The sequence below is a fragment of the Equus caballus genome, chromosome 9 (genome assembly GCF_041296265.1).
Source record: "Equus caballus isolate H_3958 breed thoroughbred chromosome 9, TB-T2T, whole genome shotgun sequence".
Classification (NCBI taxonomy): domain Eukaryota; kingdom Metazoa; phylum Chordata; class Mammalia; order Perissodactyla; family Equidae; genus Equus; species Equus caballus.
Window position 1 is genome coordinate 78,003,950 of NC_091692.1, and position 25,606 is coordinate 78,029,555.

General features: G+C 35.4%; 1 protein-coding gene across 25 annotated transcripts in view; it reads right to left on the reverse strand.

The window, feature by feature from the left end:
• The window catches only part of TAF2 (TATA-box binding protein associated factor 2), an 87,531-nt gene that overhangs the window by 57,610 nt on the left and 4,315 nt on the right, over positions 1-25,606 (reverse strand). For 20 of the 25 annotated variants that reach the window (XR_011421169.1, XR_011421171.1, XR_011421172.1 and 17 more), the window contains exons 3-10: positions 20,447-20,607; positions 14,121-14,239; positions 12,644-12,785; positions 11,157-11,388; positions 8,604-8,788; positions 6,925-7,038; positions 5,624-5,723; positions 3,634-3,719 (exon numbers count right to left, since the gene is read on the reverse strand). Coding sequence is in view for 16 of the 25 variants with exons in the window: in XM_070221282.1 (XP_070077383.1) it covers positions 3,634-3,719; positions 5,624-5,723; positions 6,925-7,038; positions 8,604-8,788; positions 11,157-11,388; positions 12,644-12,785; positions 14,121-14,239; positions 20,447-20,607 (1,139 nt within the window). In the remaining 9 variants the exon portion in view is untranslated. Of the gene's footprint in view, positions 1-3,633; positions 3,720-5,623; positions 5,724-6,924; positions 7,039-8,603; positions 8,789-11,156; positions 11,389-12,643; positions 12,786-14,120; positions 14,240-20,446; positions 20,608-25,606 lie in introns of those variants that run through there. The other 5 variants (XM_070221287.1, XM_070221286.1, XM_070221285.1 and 2 more) reach the window with 3 other exon arrangements.

Genomic DNA, 25,606 nt, shown 5'->3' on the forward strand with positions numbered 1-25,606 from the left:
TAGAAGAAAATAAAGGAAAAAATTTCTTTTCATAGTTTTGGGATGGGAAAAATCTTCCTAAAGAAAAATATAAAATCCAGAGGACATAAAGACCAGATTGGCTAGGTAAAAATTAAAAATTTCGACATGATAAAAGAGATCAGTACATTAAAAGAAAGGTACAGTCTAGTAGAAAATATTTACAACATATACGAACATTTAAAATGTTTACAATTTTTCACTATTTCAAATAATGCTATAATAAATATCTTTTTATACATGTGCAAGTATTTCTCTATGACAAACACCTAGAAGTAGAATTTCTATATGATAACATACCTAAATGAACAATTGTTGAATCTAAAATTTATCCATTTTAAATTTTGATTGGTACTAGCAAATTACTCTTCAAAATCACTGTACCAAATTATATTCTCACAATCAATGTATAAGAGTAATCATTACATCTCCCTAAAAACATGGCATATTGAAATTTAAAATATTTGTTAATTCAATGTTTGAAAAATTATCTTTATATTTCCCTTATTACTTCTGAGCTTTATGAACTTAAGCGCTTTAGCAATGGAGAGTAATATGGAAAAGGTTAAATAAGTTTCAGGCTATAATGGAATACTGTATAGCTCTTAAATGGAACAAAGTAAATTTATGTAGCGTCACAAAGAATGCTTGCCAAAATATATAGATATGGCTAATTTTTTAAAAAAGAAAAGTACATGGTAATATGCACATTAGTGAACTACATTTTGTAAATGCCATACACACATAAATAAAGGCAAAGAAAAGACAAAAGGTCTGGATGACAATTTACCAAATTAATAATCATGGCTATCTCCAAGGAGAGGAACTGGTTGGGGTGAGGAGCTGTAAAAGAGGGCTAAAAAGGATCTTTTACTTTTTTACTCCACATGCTTCTACATTGTCGTTTGGAACTTCTTCAAAAAGCATGTATTCACAGGGCTGGCCTGGTGGCACAGCGGTTTAGTATGCACGTTCCGGTTCAGCAGCCCGGGGTTCACGGGTTCGGATCCTGGGTGTGGACATGGCACTGCTTGGCAAGCCATGCTGTGGTAGGCGTCCCACATATAAAGTAGAGGAAGATGGGCACGGATGTTAGCTCAGGGCCAGTCTTGCTCAGCAAAAGGAGGAGGATTGGCAGTAGTTAGCTCAGGGCTAATCTGCTAATCTTCCTCCAAAAAAAAAAAAAAGCATGTATCCATGTGCTGCTTTCATATATAAGTTTTAAAATTAAACATATAACAAGAACTAAGCAAATGGGCAGAACCAAGGTAAAAGCATTTAGTGCAAATAATATTTACATACAATGAGAATGCTCTAATTATATGCTGGGAAACTGCCATACAGCAGGAAGTCAGGAGAAGAAGGCAAAGGAACCAACATTTATTGTGTACTATGTATGAAGCTTTGTCTCAAGTAATCCTCACAATCAACCTGGTTAAGATGAATCATCACTGTCATTTTACACATTAAAACACACACACACACACTCAGAAAGGTTATGCAATTTTCTTAGATCACCAAAATTAATAACAATAAAAATCCAAGTTTATCTACAAAACAACACCCCACTAATTGGGAAAAAATATTCACAAGTTATTTATCCGACAAAAGGTTAATCTCCATAATATACAAAGAACTCACACAACTCAACAATAAAAAATCAAACAACCCAATTACAAAATGGGCAGGGGACACGAACAGACATTTCTCCAAAGAAGATATACGGGCGGCCAATAGACACATGAAAAGATGCTCATCATCACTAATCATCAGGGAAATGCAAATCAAAACTACACTAAGATATCACCTTACACCTGTTAGAATGGCAAAAATATCCAAAACCAAGAGTGACAAATGTTGGAGAGGCTGTGGAGAAAAGGGAACCCTCATACACTATTGGTGGGAATGCAAACTGGTGCAGCCACTATGGAAAACAGTATGGAGATTCCTCAAAAAGTTAAGAATAGAAATACCTTATGATGCAGCCACCCCACTACTGGGTATCTATCCTAAGAACCTGAAATCAGCAACTCCAAAAGTTCCATGCACCCCTATGTTCATCGCAGCATTATTCACAATAGCCAAGTCATGGAACCAACCTAAGTGCCCAGCAACTGATGATTGGATAAAGAAGATGTGGTGTGTGTGTGTATATATATACACATACAATGGAATACTACTCAGCCATAAAAAAGGACAAAGTCGTCTCATTCACAACAACATGGATTGACCTTGAGGGTATTATGTTGAGTGAAATAAGCCAGACAGAGAAAGACGAACTCTGTACGACTCCACTCATAGGTGGTAGTTAACATATAGACAAAGAGAACTGATAGGTGGTTGCCAGGGGAAAGGGGGGTGGGGGGAGGGCACTAGGGGTGAAGTGGTGTACCTACAACATGACTAATAATGATGTACAACTGTAATTTCACAAGGATGTTAACTTTTATAACCTAAATTAAAAAAAAAAAAGAAAAAACAAATCCATCAAAAAATACCCCCAAGTTTATCTAACACTAAATTCCTACGATTTCCCACTGACTTAATCTTGTCTCAGGGGCCATGATACAACAAAGAAAGGCTTCAAGGTTCTAAACCTTTGTTGTGCTTTTAGACACTTGGGCAGTCTGGTTAAATGGGCTCCACCTGAGAAAGTGCTCTAAATGCACAAAATAAAATATACTGGGTTACAAAGGAAACCAATTATAATGAAATACAGTTACCAAAATATAAAAAAATAATATATGTGCTAGTTTATTAATGCATTAAACAATAAGATCTAGTACTGGTCTACCGCCGTAATTTTGAGGTAGTGATGACTGCAAAGACTATTTCAAGATATCTGCTAACAATTATAATGTGACAGGAAAATATCCATGGTTTCTACTGTTGACAAAGTCACAGCACTAACTTTTGCCTACATTCATATTTAAAGGAAATGTAAAATTTCAGTTAATGGTTAGTGAAAATACAGAAAAATTTTCCCATCCATTCAATCCCTATTCCCTTAGGGGATCTGCAGACCCCAGAACAAGTAAGAATCCCTGCTAGTACCATTGTTGTGTTATAAGTGGCTGTCTCATTTACAGCAACTTGCTAAAAACAAAAAGAGACTAAGCGAAAGAGAGAAGGGAAGGAAGGTGAGAAAGAAAGAAAAGGAAAGAAGGAAAGAGTAATTAAATAAGTATCTAGGTAGGTGACCATTCAGATAAACAGGTATAGGTAAGATGTCTTGATGCTGAAACTATCTACTGAGACTTAAAAAAATAATCAGTAGTACATAAACAAAATACTTGTTTCCACTATTTTTAAGCTTTTATGAGAATAGTACAATATAGTAGCATTAGGATATTTAACATGGAAAAGAGAAAAGCCTTATATATTTGAGTCTTTTTTTAACATTTAAATCCATTTATAGTCATCGCATTTAATAAACACAGTAAAGTAACAAAAGGAGTAATGAGAATATTGCCAGGGTTTGTGGCCTCAATATTACTACATACTGTTATTACTACTTTCTTGGCCTGTGTGGGCCTCAATACACATACAAATGATCCGAAAAGAGTGATCTCACAAAACAAGGTTTACACTATCATCTCTGAACAATAAACATACTTATCTTTCTCTTTTCCTCCACCAAATATGGGATGTAGTAAAACTCCACCAGTTTTTAGTTCATACGCCACTATTTTGTCCAGTTCCTAAAAAAAGGCGGAAAAATAGGAGTCAGTGAAAATATTTTTACATATCAAATTTTAGAAGTGAACTGTGATTTCTCATTTCCTAAAATCAGAATGTAAATTTCCTAAAAAATAAACGAAATGTATCAGGAGAGTAGTTTGCATTCTTATAGATGTAAAGCAGACTATACAGATGCCTGAATGACAAGAGCCAAAAAGCCTTCTCTACTTTGTGACTTCAGGGCTGGCCAGTAGCCTGGCAACTTTTCCTAATGGCTCTTCCCATCCTCTCTGACCTATGTTTCAAGTTTATTTCTTCTTTCTCTATATTTTGCTTCTGGTGGAGGATTTAGGCAAGTAAAAAGATAGAGAGATAAAATTATGTCAGGAATCTACCATTTTAAAACCTCTCCAGTCTTCCCTAACATGACATAGATCAAAGTAAAAAAAAGTTTAAGTGAAAAAAAGACAACACAACTGTGTTGGAAACTCATGACTAGTTTAAATAACATACCAGCAGTACATAGAAGTGGTAAAAATCACAGTGAAGTGGTTAAAAGCCAGGTTTGAATCCTAGCTCTACTACTTATTAACAATATAACTTTGGCCTAATAACTTAACCTCTCTGTGCCTCAATTTTCTCACCTGTAAAATGGGGATAATAACAGGGTAGTGAAGAGGGTTAAGAGGGTTAATATTTATAAAATGTTTATAACATTGCCCAAAACATTATAAGTGCTATATGTTATCTTTCCCCATTAATTAATAGTTTTGGAAATGAAGAATGGACTCTTCCAGTTCTAGATGTATGAATTCTTTCACAGTTCTAGATGTTTGAAATCTTTTCCAATTACCTTTTTGCTTACTTTAGAGTTTAGGTTTGGATGATGAAGATACACAAAATGAGAAAAGGGGAAGATGGAGGGGTCTACTTAATGAGGATATTAAAGGCTGAAATTTTTCCACCTGAGAAGGAAGCAGCTAAGCATGATATGATTAAAATGTATATGTATCTGAACACAAAGGGCTAGGCAAAATACAGGTTGACTTTCTCTTTTTGGTCAAATCTTTAAAAAACAGGAAAAAGATGTGACAATGACAGAGAACATAAATACACTGAAGACTAGCCAGCACATAATAAGCACTAACTACGTACAAGGCACCATGCACATCACATGTGTGATGTCTCACAATTCCTGTCCATGGTGTAGATACTACCACTCTTACACAGATAAGGCTTGGAAAAAATAACCAAAATCACAAACCTTGTAAATGTATGAGGCAGATGGAAAAGCAATCTGACTCCAGAATCTGGGTTCTAAGTCTAAACAGATTTAGGAAGCAGAAAATTACATTAAAAATGACTACTATGGGGGCCGGTGGCATAGTGGTGAAGTTCACATACTCCGCTTTGGCAGCGTAGGTTTCTCAGGTGCAGATCCCGGGCACGGACCTAGCACCAGTCATCAAGCCACGCTGTGGTGGCAGCCCACATAAAACAGAGGAGGGTTGGCACAGATGTTAGCTCAGTGGCAATCTTCCTCAAGCAAAAAGAGGACGACTGGCAACAGATGTTAGTTCAGGGCCAATCTTCCTCACACACATACACACACACACACACACATGACTACTATGAGGAGCTGGGACATATCTAACAACTAACTTGATATTTAAGGAGCTTAAACATTCTCCTCCTCAGCAAAAATGTCTTTGGAGGCCAACAAAGACAATGGAAACTAGATAAAACAGACTATTAGACTTTCTCTGTAAAGCGATTCTCACTTTGCTGGGAAAAATTAGAAACTTTCAAATGACAATAAGTATTTTACAATTATTAAAAATAAAGGACACGCAACTTGGAAGTCAGGAGAATACTAACATATCTTATTGACTTGTAAGTGGATAATGGATCTAGCTATTTTTACCTCTTTAATCCAATGGCGGTATTCGTTAACACCGAAAGTTTTTTTCATCCAAAGTCCATAAATATAGCCTGAAATTCCCTTCAGTACCCATTCATCAGACCTAAGCGAAAAGTCAAAACATAAACTTTGAATCATAAAAATTCCTCAGATAAGCCCAAAGAGGCTAACAGAAGAAGCATAGTATGTTCTTCTCTGCCTTCTTAAATTACTTGGTTTTCTCACTTCCTCCAACTAAGTTCTACTTGTTCTTTCATTATATCTGCTTCACATCTGGCTTCACTTTTAATTATTAGACTGCTTTACAATCTTATTTCAAGCATAATGTACCTACGTTTGTGTTCTGTTCTGGCAGTGCTGCATCCTTCCTGCCCAACTCTGTTCATTACTGTCTGCTTTTAAGGAAATACTTGCCCATAGCCAGGACTGTACTGCTCAATTTTTGAAGTCCATATTCTATTACTGCCAATTCCGTGCATAATTATCAGTGGAACTGCAAGACCTAAAGTTTAATTACTTATTTTTTGGTTTCTCAAGAAGAAAGGCAATCAACACCACTCATTCATTTATTCATTAGTATATTTATCAATTCAGTCATTCAAACATTTTGCCTAACGTTCCAGGCACTATTCTTTAAGAAAACTGCGTAATTCTAGGAAAATTACAAAGCAAGAGGCCTTACCCTCTGCCGTCTCCCCTCTAACAAGAAAGAAAAATAAACCAAGATTCATCTATCACATATAGCACAGAATGGTAACAATTATAAATTACAAATCATAATCTCAAGAAGTTTCATCTATTTCTTCAAATTCACCTCAAGTTAACCAAAGAGGAAAGAAAATAAAAAGTGTTCTCTCTCTCATCTTTGAAGAAAATTAGTACAAGGCTAAGCACTAGCAAGAAAATTCCTACATCACTATTATAGAGGACCATTATTTTGCCTTAAACATTATCTTGAACATAACCAATTACACTGAACATTGATGTTAGAATCAAACTATAATTTTCTGTATATTCAAATCCTTATACCCGGAGTATTTATTCAGTTTTTTTAAGAAATTGTTGCTATCAAAATTCTTATCTTATTCTTATTGCAAATTGTGGAACTGTGTATACTGAACTCATGGCCAAAAATCTTGGATGAAATTTATACTCATTATTTTTCTTTAAATATATATAAACTAGTGTCTTTTAAATTAACTACATGCAGTTAGGACAAAGGTCAGCTTACACTGTCGGAAAAAAAGAAAAATAACCCTTCTGTATTCTTTTTCTCAGTTGTTGTAAACCCTGAAATTACTCACCAAGACATTCTGGATATGAAACATCCAAAAAACTGCTGGGCCAAGGACTGGGCTAAACACCTTCTGGTCAAAGGTGTCTCATCTATAATCATGGCGCTGTGTAACAGATTTGTGCTGCAATTGAAAAGAAGAGCCAGCTAATTATAACTGAGAAATAAACAATTATTCAGCCAAAATAAAATAACCACACTTTTTTTTTATTGTAGTAACATTGGATTATAACATTATATAGCTTTCAGATATACATTGTAATATATTTCGAATTCTGTGTAGCTTACATCATGTTCACCACCCCAAAATTAATTATAGTCTCTCACCACACGTGAGCCTAATTTGCGCTTTTGCTCTCTCCCCTCACCTCTTCCCCTCTGGTAACCACCAATCCAATCTCTGTTGCTATGTGTTTGTTTGTTGTTGTTTTTATCTTCTACTTATGAGTGAGATCATATGATATTTGACTTTCTCCCTCTGACTTATTTCACTTAGCATAACACCCTCAAGGTCTATCCATGTTGTCACAAATGGCTGGATTTCATCATTTCTTATGGCTGAGAAGTATTCCATTGTGTACATATACCACATCTTCTTTAACCATTCATCCCTTGATGGGCACCTAGGTTGCTTCCAAGTCTTGGCTATTGTGAATAATGCTGTGATGAACATAGAGGTGCATGTATCTTTATGCATTTGTGTTTTCAAGTTCTTTGGATAAATACCCAGCAGTGCAATAGCTGGATCATATGGTAGATCTATTCTTAATTTTCTGAGGATACTCCATAATAACCACACTTTCAAAATAATGGAATTCAAGTTAGACACAAAAGAGAAAAACCAAAATATTCTCTCAAAGAGCTTTCACAACTTTTCCAATTTTAGGTGAAATCCACAATCTTAATTGCTTAAAGCAAGCAATGCAATGTTTCCTATTGATTTCTATGGAAAATATAAATATCTCTTTTTGGGGTTAGGGGAAAACATCACTAATCAGAAACTGATATATTAATCAGAAACTGATCCTCCTATGAAGGGCTCTTCTAATTTCAAAATTCTTTTCCTAATAATAACTATTAATTTTTTGTGCTCTATTATTTCCTTTCAAATATACTGACCAACTGGATCCTGGTAACAACATTCTGGAGAATGCAGTAGCATATCTTACAGATGAGAAAATTTAGGCCCAGAAAAGATAAATAATTGATCTCAAGACATAAAGCTTCTAAATTTGGAACTTTTCAAGGAATGAAAGAAAGAAGGGAGGGAAATAAAGAGGGCAAAAAAAGAAAGAAAATAAAGCTTTCCTTTTTTTTTTTTTTACAAACAAATTTCTGACAACAGCAATAAATTTTTAAATTGTGCTAGGGAAAAAACCCCACTAGATATCCACATAACTTGCATGCTTTTTTAAAAATGCATATGCAGAAAAGAGACTAAAAGAAATATGTAAAATATTAGTATCAGTTAATTTCAGATGAAAATAATGAGTCTTATGGGTTATTTTGAACTTTTCTTCATTATGTTTTCCTACATTTTTAAATTTTAAAAATACTAGGTTTTCTACAAAGCCAACCATATCTAAAGGGAAAAAGTTCAGAACATATCTTAAAATTGATCATAACATAAATAACCTGTCTTCACATCAAACCCTAATATAAGCATTTCAAATTTGAAGAGATACCGACCTAAAAATGCTCATGGAAGCATAAGCAGCCACTTCAACATAAGCCTCATCAATGAAGACAGTCTTAAAACAGGAGTATGGATATCGACACGTAAGAATTTCTTCATAAAATTCAAAAACTTCATGAAGATATGACGTGGTATGTTTAAGCAAGGGAAGAAGTTGAGGTAAACAAAAATGAGTAACCTAGAAATAAAAAGCAGGGAAGATCATTAAATGAAGGAGTTAACTTGAATATTTTGAATTTCCTAAATATCTCAATTATAAAGCTTCATATAAATCCTTTTTTTTTTCTTTTTACAAATTCATGGCACTGAAAGAAAATGCTAGCGTGGAATTAGTGACTACTTTTACTTACTACAAAAGATTCATTGTCCTTAAAAATTAAATTCTTAAGGATTGCAAGTCTGTGAAATAGTTAGATCCAATGAAAATACAACTTTGGTTCCAAAGCAAACAAAAATTTTTTCTCCATAGGTACACCAAACAAAAAAGATCTAAATTTCCAAGACTTACTGTAAATCTACCTTGGCATCATAAATATCTAACCTAGTGAACACTGCAAGTCAGAGTACTATCCTAACATCAATGTAAATCATACTATCTTCACTACATAGAAAGAACAATTACCGCAGTCCTCCTTTAATATCTCAACGACATAGTGAAAGCTGCAGGGAAGCTTACTGGTAATGCCGGCAATAGAAATGGTCATTCTGATTTCCTTACAACATTACATCCCACCTTGGACACAGACACTCAAATACCACATACTGTTTCATTGTCCCATATTATGATTCTCTGCCAAATGAATGGCAGCAATAATGACAAATCACTCTTACTAGAATGACCCAGTAAGGTTTCATGCAGGAGACTGAATTTGAGCTAATCTTTGTGAATTGGACAAAAATTTGATACGCAGGGACAGGAAAAAGATATCCCAAATAGAGTCAAAGCTAGGAAGAAATAGAGTATGCTCAGCAAAATCCAAGTAAACTATATTGAATATAACAAACATAAATAGTAAAGTAATGGGGAAAAAAGCTAGAAATACTAATTAATTCGGGTCAAATTCCAGAAGATCTTGAAAACCATGCTAAAGAGTTCTGATCACTACAGGATTGTGGAGGCAAGGAAAGTTATTAATGCATCATAAAAATTATTCTTCTAACAGCCTTAGGAAAGAAAAGATTAGAGACTACCATAAGTGAACAATGAACATCTATGTATTATTAATGGTCAGGGCCCAAACTGTATTACAATTAGCACTCCTCTTGGTACACAAACAAAAAATAAATTAATATTCATCAAAGAAAAGATCTGCTTTTAGACAAACCTACATGATGGCAAATCTACTGATAATGCAGTAAAAACTACTTATTTGAGATAGAGAAAGACTAAGTCATGGGTTCTAAGTATTCAAGAAAAATGCTTCTTGACTATCATTTACCTTTCTCCCATCCAATGGCACAAAGTAGGAAAAAAAATTCTTCCAAATACAAAGTAGATACTAACCAAATGTTGAATTTAAAGTTGATCATTTACCAAAAATAATAAAATTCACAGCCAATCTTATCAGTGAATACACTTTTAAGAGTCATTGTCAAGACAGCAAAAATACCACCATTCATAAAATATCTTGAATATTTTGCATGAGTGATTTTATAAATCCTGTAAATTTCAGGAAAGAAATTAGAATAACAGACTGGAGCGCTCACTGACAGTCTAAACACAGCTGCCATCAATTTTTGCTTGTTTTTTTGAAACAAACACAAATTTTTGAAAGAAACACTGTTGAGATATACCTGGTCACAATATAAGCTTTACATTAAAAAAAGAAAAACTAAAAACTAAACCTAGTAAAATTGAAAACATAAAGGACTAAGAGTAAATGAGAAGAGGTTCATTCAAATGTTAAAGATGTACAGGAGCCAAGAGGATCAATAACCAACGAATTCCTTTCTAACCACCAGAAGTCTCATGCCTGGGGAGGCCTAAAAGCACTATTTGGACTATGAATTGATATATGATTTGTGGCAAGATAAGGGACGGGAGGAAACCAAAAAAAGCCTTCACGAGTGTGTTGACCACAATTCCAACCTTGTCTCAGCCTTTTCTCTTGTCCTCTGTATATGCTGAAGTGAGAACAAATCTTGCTCTTTAATTCTGAGATTACAATATTTCAGATTCCAGAGATGGAATCTCTGAGACTATAACATTCATAAACATATGCTGAACAAAATGATGACATTAATAATGAACAGAATTAGTTAGAGCAATCAACCTATACTCTAATCAAAGTATACTGGAAGATCTTTTGGACTGCTAAGCCCTTTGTTGAAAAAAATCTGAAATTTTAATAAGAAAATATTTTGAAAGGAATTCATTCAAGAATTCAGATCATTCAATATATCAGATAAGGAAATCTTTTCTCTCCAGTGATATTTTTGATAGTTGAAAGAAGAGTTAAGAAAAACCTAGTATTCCATTAATATCCTTCTTTTTATCAAAGCGTGAAAGGGTGGGAAGAGAGAAGGAGCAAGAAGCTACAATTTACCTCATGCATATATGGATCTACAAGTATTTCAAAAGGTCCAATGGCCAAGGAGATATTTGATGCAGCTGTTGGAATGGTAAGCATGTAATGGAAGGTCTTCTTCCTCATATCATGTGTGTACACTGTCTCCACCAAATCTCCATTGGAAACAGCCACCATTGCAGCATCTACTGTAAATTCTAATTTCCATGTACATAATTCTGAGTATGAATCAACACATGGGAACCAAAATCTAGAAAAAAGACCAACAGTACAGAAAATACGTTGAAAGTATAACCTACACTGCTCTCCTCACAGATAAGGTATTTTAACATTTATAGAATATGTACAAAAAGAAACTTTAGTTATTTGCCTGCTGAAGCTTTTTTACTGTGCAACTTGAAAGAATTTGAATAAAGATAGAAACCTGTCTCCAAATATTATTTGGCAATATTAAGAAAATATATCATGTGGTGCCTCCAGTTCAAATCCCAAAAAGTAAGACATTCTTAGTTTCCAATATTTAAATTAAAAATAATTTTCACTTGTCTATTCACATTAGTCACTTTTTACATAGCACTCATTTCCAGAAACTAAAAAAGCTTATAATAAAGCTTTAAAAAACACAATATTCAGGACCTATTCAATAAGTCAGTAAAGTGCTTTTCTGGAATATGTGATACATTATACAAAATCAAACAGTGCTGGTAAATAAAGCCAGTCATAAAATTTCTATTCAACCTTCTATCAACTCAGCTCAGGTTTTATGATGCGCCAGGGTCTGTACTTGGTACCAAAACATAAATAAGTACAAGACAGCATCCCTGGCTTGGAGGAGTTAATAATCTGAGTAGTATTAATAATAATTTGAAGAGAGTATGCATATTATAAAATAATATTTCAATAACATGTAGTGAACTATAGAGCTACGAGAATGAACTATAATTACAAACAACAATGAAAGTAAATCCCACTACCACAGTGTTGAACACAAAAGCCAGATATAAAAAGCATAATGCATACGCTTCCATTTATAAAGTTTAAAAACAGGTGTACTTAATCCATAGTATTTCATAAATCAGGATAGTGGTTACCCTTGGGCAGGAGGATATTAGGTGGGTAAGTAGCAAATGGAAGTGGGTGGAAGAAAGAATTCTGTGATGCTGGTAATGTTTTTCTTTATGTGACTGTGAACTACATGAGTTTGTTCACTTGTGAAAATTTATTGAAGTTTCTATTTACAATTTATGTAATTTCCTGATGTTGTTTTACTTCAACATAAAGTTAAAAAAATAAGAGAAAACTGAGATGATTTTAGGAGAGAACAGAAGGAAGACATAGGATTGAGGAGGAATAACTAATGCAACAAGATTCAGAAGAGGTAAAAGAAGCTTGGGGATCAAGCTCATATTTCTTATTTTATACTAAATACACGTATTGCATACATAGAGGAAAAAGTGCAATTTAAAAATGAAATTAACTGCAATATATAAGAATTAATAATCTACCTTGTGGAATTTTGATACCCACAAGAGAAAACATGAGCACCTCTCTCTGCCATACTTCCCTCTACACTGGGTACCACAAAATGAAGACCTCCTTTTGGCTGATCCAAAGAAAAATTGATGTGTATCTTTAGGACCTTTAACTCTGCAACAAATAAATATACAAATATATTGATACACAAATATATAATTAACAGTGGTCTATAACAAGGGCAAAGACAATGAACATAAAATGGGTATCAAAGGCTGAGTTTTACATGAAAAACCACACTACTTACCCTATCTTAGGCTTTCATCATCTCTCTACCTACATTAACTCAATAGTCTGCCTCCACTGGTGTCCTCACCGCCACTCAATTCTAGTCATTGCTAGCTGTGTTCTCCCAAAATATAGTTCTGGTCATGCCATATCGTCCTCTCAACAGTTTCTGACAGTGCTATACACTGCCTAAAGAAAAAAGCTCAAAACTACCACATAGAACACTTAAGGACTTCCAGATCCAATTCAAAACTTACTTCCAAGTTTGTTCTCTCATTACATTCTCCCACAGATTGTTAATCTAGTTGACTTCAGGGAGTAGGAGAAGGAGTAGGGGGTGGGGTGGGTGGGAAGGACTATGCAAGAATTTACATTATGTATTACTTACTGTTATGTTTGATTTTTACATAATATGTGTTGATTTCATAATAAGATTAAAAGATGTTTAATTTCTCCCAAAATGTTACAACCACACGGACTATCTCCAGTCCCTTAACACGCAATGATGATCTTCCATGCCTGTCCCCTAAATTGGGCAAAGCCCCTTCCCCCAAGAAATCCCCCCCTACACACTAATAACTACCAAAAAAAAAAGGAAAAACATAACAAAAAGTCTTTTACTTTCTTATCTTAGTTAATTTTTATAAGGCTAAATAAAGGTAGGCAGAAGGTTACATATAACAATTATAATAGCTGCTACTTTATACAACAGAAAATGAAGATTCAGAAACAATCAGAGTATGCTCAAAAGTATACAGAGTGGGTGTTAGGAACCTTATGTTCTAGCCTTGACTCTACTACTAATTAGTGACCTCCAGCAGGTCACTTATTCTCTTTGGACTTCAGATTATTTTTCTGTAAAGCAAAGAACTGAACCAGATGATTTTTTAGGATGCTTCCTACAATAAAATGCTATAATTCTAAACTAATTTGATATTGTGTGCATTCTCAAATCTTGACAAATTGTTCCATCCATCTAACTTTTTTTTTCTACAACTTTCATTTTAAAAACAACAGTGAAATAAATTGCTCTTTGTCGCAGCCCTTGATTGCTATTTTCCTGTTACCCAGTGATCCGTAAGGAAAAAAAGAGGTTCTAACTCCTATATATTTCAACTGATTAATTTACAATTTCGATATCATTAATTTTCATGTAAAAGTTTCTAGTCACTAGATCTAACATGATTTTATTGTCCACTCAATATATTCTTAGTACTTTACCATCCACGTGTTTCCATAATTCTGACGGAACCTTAATGCAAAGTTCTCCATTTCCTGCATCAGGATCCACAGCACTAACTGCAGCTGCATAAGCATTGGAAAAATAATTGAGATTTCTCCTGGGGGAAAAAAGAAGCCACATATTTTACCACATATTTTCTCAAATATTTAGCACCACTTGTTTGTAGACATTATATCATCTTACATAATTCATAAGAACGCTTTTTAGCCACGTAACTGTCGCTCTACTCATCATGACAAAAACTATTAAACTGTTAAGTACAACGGCATATATGGTCCACTTGCCGATACTACGTAAATATTATCACATTCTTCATTAACTTTGGAACGCCAAAGCCACTACACTTTCCTGATACAAAAATAAAGAAGACATGTAGAATTGAAGAAATAATTATTCCTTGTCAATCTGGCAAAAATTTGAATGGATTCAATAAGCTTTATAATCTGACAGAAACTAAGCTGTTTAAAACAACTCAGGATGGGACTCAATTCCTCAAAATGTAATACTGTTCTCCTTTACTCCCCAGTGCATGGCAATTTAAGCTTAATGAAGGAGGAGACCTTTCAGCTGGTTCACTGTTATATCCTCTATATGCCAGGGGGTACTTAATATTTGTTCAATAGTTACTTGGACTTATTTCCTATTGGATGAAAACAACACACACAAGTCTTATGGAAATATGAAAACATTGTTCTCATCTCATTTTGTTCTGGAAATCAACATAACGTTCTGAAAGTATTTAAACAGACTTCTCAGTAATTTTAACAATTTCTTTCTGTAAAATAAATATGTAAAATAAAAGGTGTAAAAACTCCAGGACCATAATAAAAACAGATAACCCTGTGTTTTCACATACCATGCATTTTTTTTAAATTATCATAAGTAAAAGTAACTTTTTTTCCTTTGGTATATAATTCTATATTCTTTTAACACATATGTAACCACCACCACAATCAGGATATAGAACAGTTCCATCATCTCAAAAAGTCCTTTGCACTATGCCTTGTGTCAAATAAATGCAATTATACAGAATGCAACCTTCTGAGGCTTGTCTTACTCAGCATGTCTTTGAAATTCATCTAAGGTGTCACATGTATCAATAGTTTGTTCCTTTATACACTGTATTCTATTGTAGAGACTGTACCACAGATTATTTATTGTTTATTCATTCACCCACTGAAGGACATCTAGGTTGTTTCCAGTTTTTGACTATCACAAATAAAGCTGCTACAAACAATTCTGTATTAGTTTTTATGTGAACTGAATTTTCATTTCTGTAGTACAAATACCCAAGAGTGGGTCTGCTGAGGTGCATGGAAAATATAAGTTTAGCTTTATAAGAATCTGCCAGGGGCCAGCCCTGTGGCCGAGTGGTTAAGTTTACACACTCCGCTTCGGCAGCCCAGGGTTTCACTGGTTCAGATCCTGGGCACAGACATGGCACCGTTCATCAGGCCATGTTGAGGTGGTGTCCCACATGCCACAACTAGAAGGACCCACAACTAAAATACGCAACTATGTACTGGGGGGATTTGGGGAGAAAAAGTAGAAAAAAAGAAAAAAGAAGACTGGCAACAGTTGTTAGCTCAGGTGCCAATCTTTAAAAAAGAAGTATCTGCCAAACTGTTTTCCAGAATGGCTGTACCATTCTGCATTCCCATCAGTAATATATAAAAATGCCAGTTGCTCTGCATCCTTACCAGCAATTAGTTAACATACCACCTAATTTTAAAGACTTTGTACACCTATACATTGCAATTTCTTTTCTATAGACTCTCAAAACATAAAATCTGAAAGATAGCTGAAGAATCTGTAATTTTCTCCCAGTTATCTGTGAAATTCAAAAGTAAAAAATAATCGTTACACAAAAAAACAAATTTAAACATTACATATTAGACTGCTCAGGTTTTTTATGGGAAATTATTGTCACTTAATCTCCTCATTTCCTGAGAAAAGGTAATGTGGTCCAAATAAAATGGTGAGTCATTATAAATGGAATCTATTGGGAAGTCAGTTATGAGAAACAATCTTCTCATGGTTTGGATTTCAGTGTTTCCTTTCATAATACGAATCAAATATGTTTCCTTTCATAATAACCTCACAAAAGCCAAAAATTACAAGGCAAGATTATAATAAGTGTTTTCAGTTTTCAGAATAATAATGAAAGCAAAATATTAATGCGCTCTTGACCTATGACCACCACCATCGCCAACCCCCAGTCCTCCTCAGGAAACAAGGCTTAAACATGAGTAATGCTGTAGGGGATACGGAAAAACTGGTAAATCAAGGCACTCAAAAGAATTTCTCCAAAAATCTATTATAAACAACAGCTTGACGTAACAAAGAACTTTCTAGCATTTAGAAATAATGAAAGAGGTGCTTTAAAATCCAGTGAGCCCTCCAGAGCTGGAAGCATTCAAGTAGAAGGTGGAAAGAATAGTACAGGAAAAATTCCTGTTGAAGATTTACTAAATGAACCCTAATTCCTCCAAGTATGACAACTTAATTCCAAGCAATACTAAAACAACTGCCCGTGAGACATTGTGGCTGAGTTAAAAGATAAAACTATACATATTACTTAACCATAATCAATAATGGAACCAACCACTTTTATTATGTTATCAGTAAAATAACCTTTAAAATCCCTTTGTTGAAGTTCGTATTAAAATATAAAACCTAGAAAATCGTCAAAAAAAAACCTCACCAATTAAAAAAAATCAATTCTAATCACTCTAAAAAGATCACTCTAATCACTCGCTATCTATTTCATTTATATCTTAAGACATCTTTATTTCTACTGCCATTCCTTAGTAAAAATGAAGACAGTAGACAGGAATTAAACTGACTCTTAGAACTTTGGAAAGTTGAGACTTTTCAGGCAAAATAAAAAAGGTCTTCTTGAAGTGGCAAAGCCTATCTAGGAAAGGGAAAGAAACAAAGACGAAAGAAAGATGTCAGCCGCTGTAGGCTCTCCATCCACAGAAACAGTTTATCTGGCAAAGTCTACATTTATATTATTCTAAGATGAGACAAATGCAGCAAAAAAAGAAAAAAAACAAAACACCAAAGAGCCATAGCTCCTATGAAGGAAAACTATAATCCATCCACAGTATGTAAGATCCAAACACAAAACATATTTGGAGAAACAAGTGCTGCAATAATTCTACTGGCAGATAATAAGTCAAAGAGAGAGAGAAGCCTTGTTCACATAACCAATAGGATTTTTAATTGCTAGTACAGATAATTTAACAACTCAGCTAACATTTAGTTAGATATACAGGTAGACATGCCTTTTAGTCTCTTATCCAAATGTTTCTCTTTCTTGCACTCCCCCTACAATTTAAAAGTGCTGAATCTCAACCAAGGTAAGCACACTCTTTCCATTATAAATAGGAGAGCCTGGCATGGCACCTTAACTTTAAAAAACAAAGGAAGAAAACATGATGAAGTAGTATATTACTTCTTTGAATGTTAGGACATTCTTGTATATATTAAAGATCAAATTTTTCCGCTGAATTTTAAGTTTAACGTTCAATTTCAAAACTGCTATACTTAATTTCTGTTTCAGCTTTAGTGGAAATTTTATTGGTTCATTAAAGAAAGTAAGTTACTTGAGAAACAAGAAAGGTAACAGACGTATCTAAGGACAAGCTAAACACCTTAACAATCTGCCTTTCCCAAAGTTCCCTTCGAAAATACTGTCATCCACAGAGATATTTTTCACATCTAACCGCTAAGAAAAGCAGTATTTCTTCTGAATAATTGGTATGTTTCTGTCTTGTGTCTTATAAATCTTATAAATGATAGTTTCCCTTTTTGGTATGGCAACCAGAAATATCAAAACCAAACCTACAGTTTTCCTCTAACAATTGTGGAGTAACTTAACAGCGTGCACCCACTATTCTATACTTTTTCACCCTTTGTACCAATTTCACTACTAAATTTATTGTCTAATAAAATTCTAAAATTTTTCTCAAATTCTCTTTTGAACAAGTCAGAGAATAAACACAACAGTAAATAACTAACGTCATCCCTCTTAAAAGTAATCAAGATTCTAGAGTTAGGCAGAAAAGCAGGGGTGTCAGCAAATATTTACTAAGTGATCATGGCTAACAGAGCTCTCCTTTTAGCTGGAAAGAAAATTTAAAATATATTTTACCTCTCCCAATTTCCTAACCTAACCTTTGAAAAAACTCTCCTTTATGACTTCCTTTATTTATAACACTAAAAGTGATGAGGCATCTTCCCTATTACTAAAGAAAAATTTTAAGGGATATCATCACTCAAAATAAGCATAGCATAGAAAAGCTTGCTTCCTCGACAGATTTGGAGTCCACTGATCCTGTCACTGCATTGTCGTAGATTATCTTCTTTGAGACCTGAGCAACAAAAACTGCTAAAGCAGATGTGCCAACACTGTGTCTTGTGACTGGCAGATGGAAAGGCTTCTTACCCTGTCACCAAACGCAGAGCTCTAGGCTCGATACGGCAGCCAAATTGCCCTTCTGGCAAGGCACTGGCTCCCCAACCTGCTCTTTTACAGGTGCCTTTCCCATTTATTAGTGGTATTTACTTACTCCTCCAAAGGCAGATGACTTTTTTTTTTCCTTAGGAAAAGAGGATGTAGATGGTTTTGTAATAAGTCTTTTTATGTCAGTTCTACAAGTGTGGCTGTAAAATCAATGTAACTCACCTTTATGAAATGGGAAGTCATAGGAGCAATTCAGAGATTCCCTGAATTTTTCCAACAACATTTTCTTTTTTTTTTTTCAAGATTTTATTTTTCCTTTTTCTCCCAAAAGCACCCCAGTACATAGTTGTATATTTATAGTTGTGGGTCCTTCTAGTTGTGGCATGTAGGATGCCACCTCAGCATGGTTTGATGAGTGGCGCCATGTCCCCACCCAGGATCCGAACTGGTGAAACCCTGGGCTGCCGAAGCAGAGCGTGCAAACTTAACCACTCAGCCATGGGGCCAGCCCCATCAACAACATTTTCTTTTCTCTGAGTTTGAAAGATTCTAAACCAGATTATTGGGAGCATAAATATGTCTAAAGATAAGTCTCCTTTCTCCACACTTGCAATCCCTTAAGGCAGTGGTTCTCAAGCTTTAGCTTGTATCAGAATCATGTGGCAGGACAGTTAAAACACAAATTGTAGGACCCTGTGCCCAGTTTCTAAGTCACTAGGTCTGGGGTAATACTTTGGAATTTGCATTTCTAACAAGTTCCCAGGTGATGTTGATGCTGCAGGTCTGGGAATCAGACTTTGAGAACTGCTGCCTTAAGGCAATATTACACATCTGGACCAGTTAAAATACCATCTTGACTAAAGAGTTTATAGTTTACAAAAAAGAAAGTTTATAGTTTGGAACATTTTAACCTCAAACACTGAGAATCACAGAAATGATACAATCAATGCTATCAAAGCTTTGAAAAAACAAATGCCTTAAAATACAATATTTAAATCAGTACAAATCTTACTGGGCACAATCAAGTAAAATGGTAAGAAGAGCCATAAGAATGATAAATAATCCTATATTCCTAAGAAACAATTCAAAGGAAAAAAAAACTTAGCTGAGCCAGAATATTCACTCAACATTACCTATGCCCACAAAGCTGGAAATTATATAAATGCCAAACTGAAAAATAATCATGCAAACTACAGTATACAGAGTAAATGGACTATTTCCTGACCACAAAATAATAAAAAATGAAGCCTCTCATAATACACGGAAAAGTGGAAAGTATTTAAATGAAAAAAATAGAACATAAAACATCACAACAATATATATTTACTGATAAAAATCAGAAGTAGCCTCAATAGACGCAATATTTATTTAAAGCGAAGGAATGAGATATTTCAGGCATAATATTTTTCTATGATATTCTAAAGTAGTCAAAATATTTTATAGAATTTTTAAAGTAGTCTCTGGTCTACAGATTATGGTGACTATCTAACTCATCGAAGATTACACTTAATATTTATAAACTAAATACTTTTAAGAAAACATTAAAAGTAGAAAAATGGCTAAGAAAATTTATTTAAAGTTCTCCGATAAGTACTGCCTTAAAAGTGTAGTCTGAAGAAGGGAAACTTAATAACTAACTATGTTGGGTAGAGCTACTAAAATTCTTAAACCAAATGTGCAGAGTGGCAAAAGCAACAGAAATTATAATTAGAAAAAAAGAATTAGGAACCAGAGTCTAATAATAATCTAAAAAAAATCTGCTGGAAAATTAATCTAATCACATGAAAAAAACATAACTGTTAGAAATATTGGCTTTTAAAGTATATAACTTACTGTTTTGATTCATTGTGACAAACTTCCAAGGTTGGATCATTATAAATAAAAGCAGCTTCTAAATCATTGATCCTTACTCGGTATATTCTACACTGTTTGCTGTTCAACTTGATTCTATTCAAGTTTGCAACTGTGGGAAATATAGTCAGTTCCACAAATCCCTGTAAAGATAAAGAATAATAACTTCATTACAACTAAGACTGGTATGTTTTAGAACACATTTCTTTGATTTCTACTACTTATACACATACCACTCCAGAGACAGAATCCCAAATAGCTACATACATACAAATGCTCTCCAAGTATCTTCATTTCAAACACAGTCGTCCTAATGACTGAACGGGTGTGAATTATGCAAACTTTATCATGCTGGTGGTTCACATTCACTATCAGTGAAAATTAGGCCATTTGCTAGAAAAAAAGTAAAAGGACCCACTACTCTCAAATATAAGAATTTGTAGACACAGTGGAACCAAAACAGGGATGAAGGAAAAGAAAATGACAACAGAAAGAGAATCAAAACCAGGTGAGTGAGTGAAAGGACATGCTCCCTAAACAGGGTAAAAAACTACAATACGAAAGCTAACAACTATGTGTGTCTGCTCACAGAGGTAAATCAGGACATGGGAAGAAGTCAGAGCCACAAGAGACACGCAGGCAAGTAGGGAAAATCTATTGCTGCCTTCAAGAGCACGAGATACTTCAAAGTGCTAGATGATTTCCTACAAAATAGTCCCAGAGGCCATATATTGTTCTACCATGTTAGCAGTGTGGTGAGCAATGTCTACGAAGCATGAACCAAAGACATGAGAGACAGCTAAATACACTGACTGCCCACCACCCTCTTGTGTTGAATCAAATAGGAAAGATGAACCAATGAAACATGGAAGATAAGCCCAGTGAGTTTAATACCTTAGGTTGAAAACTGGGGTACTTGGACACAAAATATTGGGAGGGCATGAAATAGTAATATTTCAGGGGCTGCAAAGTGAACAGAAAAATTTCAGAGGCTCTAACAGGAATATCTAAGATGAAACTCAGGCAATAACCTTAGAGGACTAGATGATAACAATTTATAATGGCTACTATTTAATGAGCACTACTATATGCCAGATATCACACTCAATATTTTCATAAATTCTCTCTAATCCCAGTGACAACTTTAAGAGATAAGTACTCCTTTATACTTTTTACAGATAAGTTAACACAGTTGAGAAAATTATATCATTAATAAGTGGAGATTTGAGATTCAAACTCACATCTAAATGATCCCAATTGATTCCCACTATACCATAATTTCTCTCAGTAAAAGGCTTTTAAATAATAAATATCCAAGAATCTTTTTTAGATAATATTCAGCCCAACTACTCAAAGGCCTAGAGATTCTGCAGCCTCTTTCCCCTCAATTTCCAAATAAGAGGAGAGCCATACATCCTTAAACTAGACCACTGGACAGCTCTATATGGAAGCAAAGGAGAACAAAGAGCAAAGCCAAAAAACCGTTGATGAAATCTCTGCGTTAAAAGCTACAAACTGTGAGCAACGTGTAGGGAGGAGGACCCAAATTCCCTTGATTAACCTATCAGCTATCCACTGACCAATCTACACAAATGAACTTGGATCAGCTGAAAGACAGCAAGCAGAACCAAAGAATGTCAAAAGCGAACAAAAGATTATGGAAAGTGCTGTCAAGAGTTAGCTACACAGGTTGAACACAAGAACAGGATTTGGCTTTCTAAACCAAGGTTAATAATAATACAGTGAATGGAGTGTCTTTCATGAAGATGGGAAAAGCCCAGTCTCCTTGTATCATCAGGTCTCTGACACCACCTAGAGCCCTAACCTAAATCTGCCCGCAGCATTGAGACCCAATGACTGCCCTCCAGTCTGTCATCCTTAGCCACTGGCACAACTGCAAGCCCCTCAGGTCATCTAACCTCTCACTTTCATCTTCTTGCTCTCTCCCCGCCACTTCACAACTGACCATCCTCCTAGAACCCTTGTCTCATTTTAAGTAACCTCCCCTGTGCCACTTAACCTTTTCAAAAACTCCTTCTCTACCTCCTAGCCTTAGATGAAATGTCCCTTAAATCCTCCTTGACAAGAAGCTACTTATTCTTTCACTCACTAGAAATTAGACAAGAGGGAAACAGGAAACCTCCTAGTTTCCACTGCTACTTCTAGACCATTTACAGGATTTTATATAGCATACACTAAAAGAACAAGGGCAGTATAGTTATTGTTAAATAAATGTCTTCTGGAGGTAGTCTGGTTGCATTCAAATCCCAGCCCCACCACCAAATATGATCTTGGGCTAAGTTACTCTAGCTCTCTGTACCTCAGTTTCTTCACTTGCCTCAAAACAAGAATAATGACACTACCTAACCTTTTGGTGGTGTTACAACTACTGAGCAATTTAATACTTGGAAAGCACTTAAAATCATAGCTGGCATCTAGTAAATGTTTTTATTACTCTTTTCCTTTGTGTTCATGCCATACAGGTATACCATCCTCTATTCCTCTTCACTATTATCTCCCAAATTCCCCAACATTCAATGAAGGCTCATACTCTTCCTTTCCAACCTATCTCTGCCACCACTCTAAGTGACCTGAATGTAGATAGATCTGATCCGTGCAGTAACAATGCTTCAAAGCTCCTTGACTTCTAGTCCTATGATCTTCACTTTCACTCCGGGACAGCAATCAAGATCACACTCTTTCTGAAAGACACCTCATCGCTGCTCAGAACTGCTCTGATGCTGACATTTTAAAGTTGAATGTCCACAATGTTTATCCCTTTGTCCCTCATTATTTCTCTCCCAGTCCTGTTTAACCACATGAAATTCTGTTCCTTGACTTCCTCCAGTTTCTCACTAGAATCCTTCCTGGCACTTTAGGGGCTACTTTCTTCTCCATCCACCCAAGATCCTTAACTTCAACCACTCTTCTGCCAACTATCAATTCCCTTCCCCTTCTGCTACACGTACCTACCTTTTCCTCCTGTTTAAGAATTAAGCAGACTTCCATAAGAGCTAGAAGCCAGTATCCTCAGAAATCCTGCTCTATTAATTACCCTTTCCTATAATTACAATCTTCCTCTCTATAGGATTTTTTCCTTTGCTTACAAACATGTTCAAGTCTCACATATCTTTCTTTTAAAATCTTGAGACCTATGTCACTCTCAAATTAATTTTTGCCCTCCTCCTGGAGTTACTATATCTTGGTTCTGAACTGACATTAATCCCTGGAGTCCCAAAACATCACCATAGTTTACTAGTCAGACTGGAAGTCTTTAGAGGTCAGGTAATAGAGGGGTTCACAGTCCAAGTCTATCTCAGAGCAGGACTTGTGCTTAGTTCCCCAGTCCTAGAACATACAGTATATATTTTAGTAATTGGCAAATCCTCATATTCATTCTCTTACCATTGGAGTGAGGACTATTATGGAAGAACGAAGCGGACACCACTGGATCACTTAGTAAATCAAGATAGTAAATCACAGCAACTAGACATCCCTTGGGGAATTACAAAGATTAGTGCCACCAGAGATTTGTAAGATGCCTACTACATCTTCATTTAGTTCAATTATTTTGGCCAATGCAAAAGTCAAGTAGGTTTCGGGGAATAATGGTCAATTATCACAAATTTGCCAATCACAACCATGTTTGCAGATGCAGTATTTTTACTGCAGCAAATCAACACAGCTCTTGGTAACGTGCATTCCACTAATTATCAAGCAAATGCTTTTCCCCCCAATCCTTATCAGGAAAATACAATCAGAAGCAGGTTACCTTCAAGACAGCAGAACCCCTTCACTATCATCTAATAACTAATAACTATATCAATTCTTCTGCTCAGTCATACTCCCAAAGTCCCTTGATTACAGGATAGCCCATAGAGAACTATACTGGAATATTACATTGACAATATTATGCTAACTGGACCTGGTGAGAAGGGAAAAGCAAGTTTTCTAAACACCTTAATAAACATATGGATGGCAGAAGATGGGAATTAAATCCTATGAATGTTCAGGGGTCTGTCACATCAATAAAGCTTCTCAGGTTCCAGTGGTCTGAGGAATATAAAAACAGACCTTCTAAAATGAAAGATAAGTTGCTTCATTTTGCACTACCCACCAAGGTGGGAAAAAGAGAGGCACAAAACTTGGTGGGCTTCTTTGGATTCTGGAAGCAATATATACATTCAGGCATACTGCTGAGGCAACCTCTAAGGTTATGAGTTTTGAGAGAGGTCCAGAGCAAGAAGGGTTCTGCAGCAGGTCCAAGCTGCGGTACAAGCTGCCCTGCCACTTGGGCCTTATGACTCAGCACATCCAATGGTATAGAAAACATCCACAGCAGACAGAGATGCTTTATAGATTCTGGCTTTCTCCAACAGAATGACAGTGCACATTCCAAGGGTTTGGGGGTAAGGACATGACCTCTTCTGCCAATAACTATTCTCCATTTGCAAAGCAACTACTGGTTTGCTACTAGACTCTGCAGTTCAAACTGAACACATGACCAGAGGAATTCCAAAAACTATGTTACCTGAAATGGCCATCATGAACTGAGTAGAATATGAAGCTCTGAAAAATAAAGCTGGGCATGTGCGCAGCTTTCCCCTTTTAAATGGCAACAACACATCAGGACCAAGGCCAAGCAGGTTCATACGGCACAAGAAAACAGCATGAGCAGGTGACTCAGAATCCAATGGCCTCATGGAAAGTTACCCATGCTCAGTTAACAGAATAGACAAAACACAAGCCTGAATTACGAATAAATCTGCACAGGATGCTGGCACCAGTTGCAAGTGGATGGTAGCTGCCATCAGAATCCCACTCAAGTGTGGTCCCGAAAGACAGTGGAAGAAAATCCTACAGTAGGCTGAACACTGGGAAATACATCTGGTTTTACACTCTTTGTAGAAATAGAGATCGCCTAAAGTACACATCTACACTGATCCATGGGCAGTTGCTAATGGGTTGGCCAACTGGTTAGAGGTTTGGAAAGAACGAGATTAAACAACAAAAATAAGAAGATGGTGGGAGATGTAAGTATATAAAAGGATTCCTCAGAATAGGTATAATATGAAAATATTCATGTTATTATCACATAAATGACCATCAGAGGGCATCCACTGCAGAGGGGGCCCTCAAAAG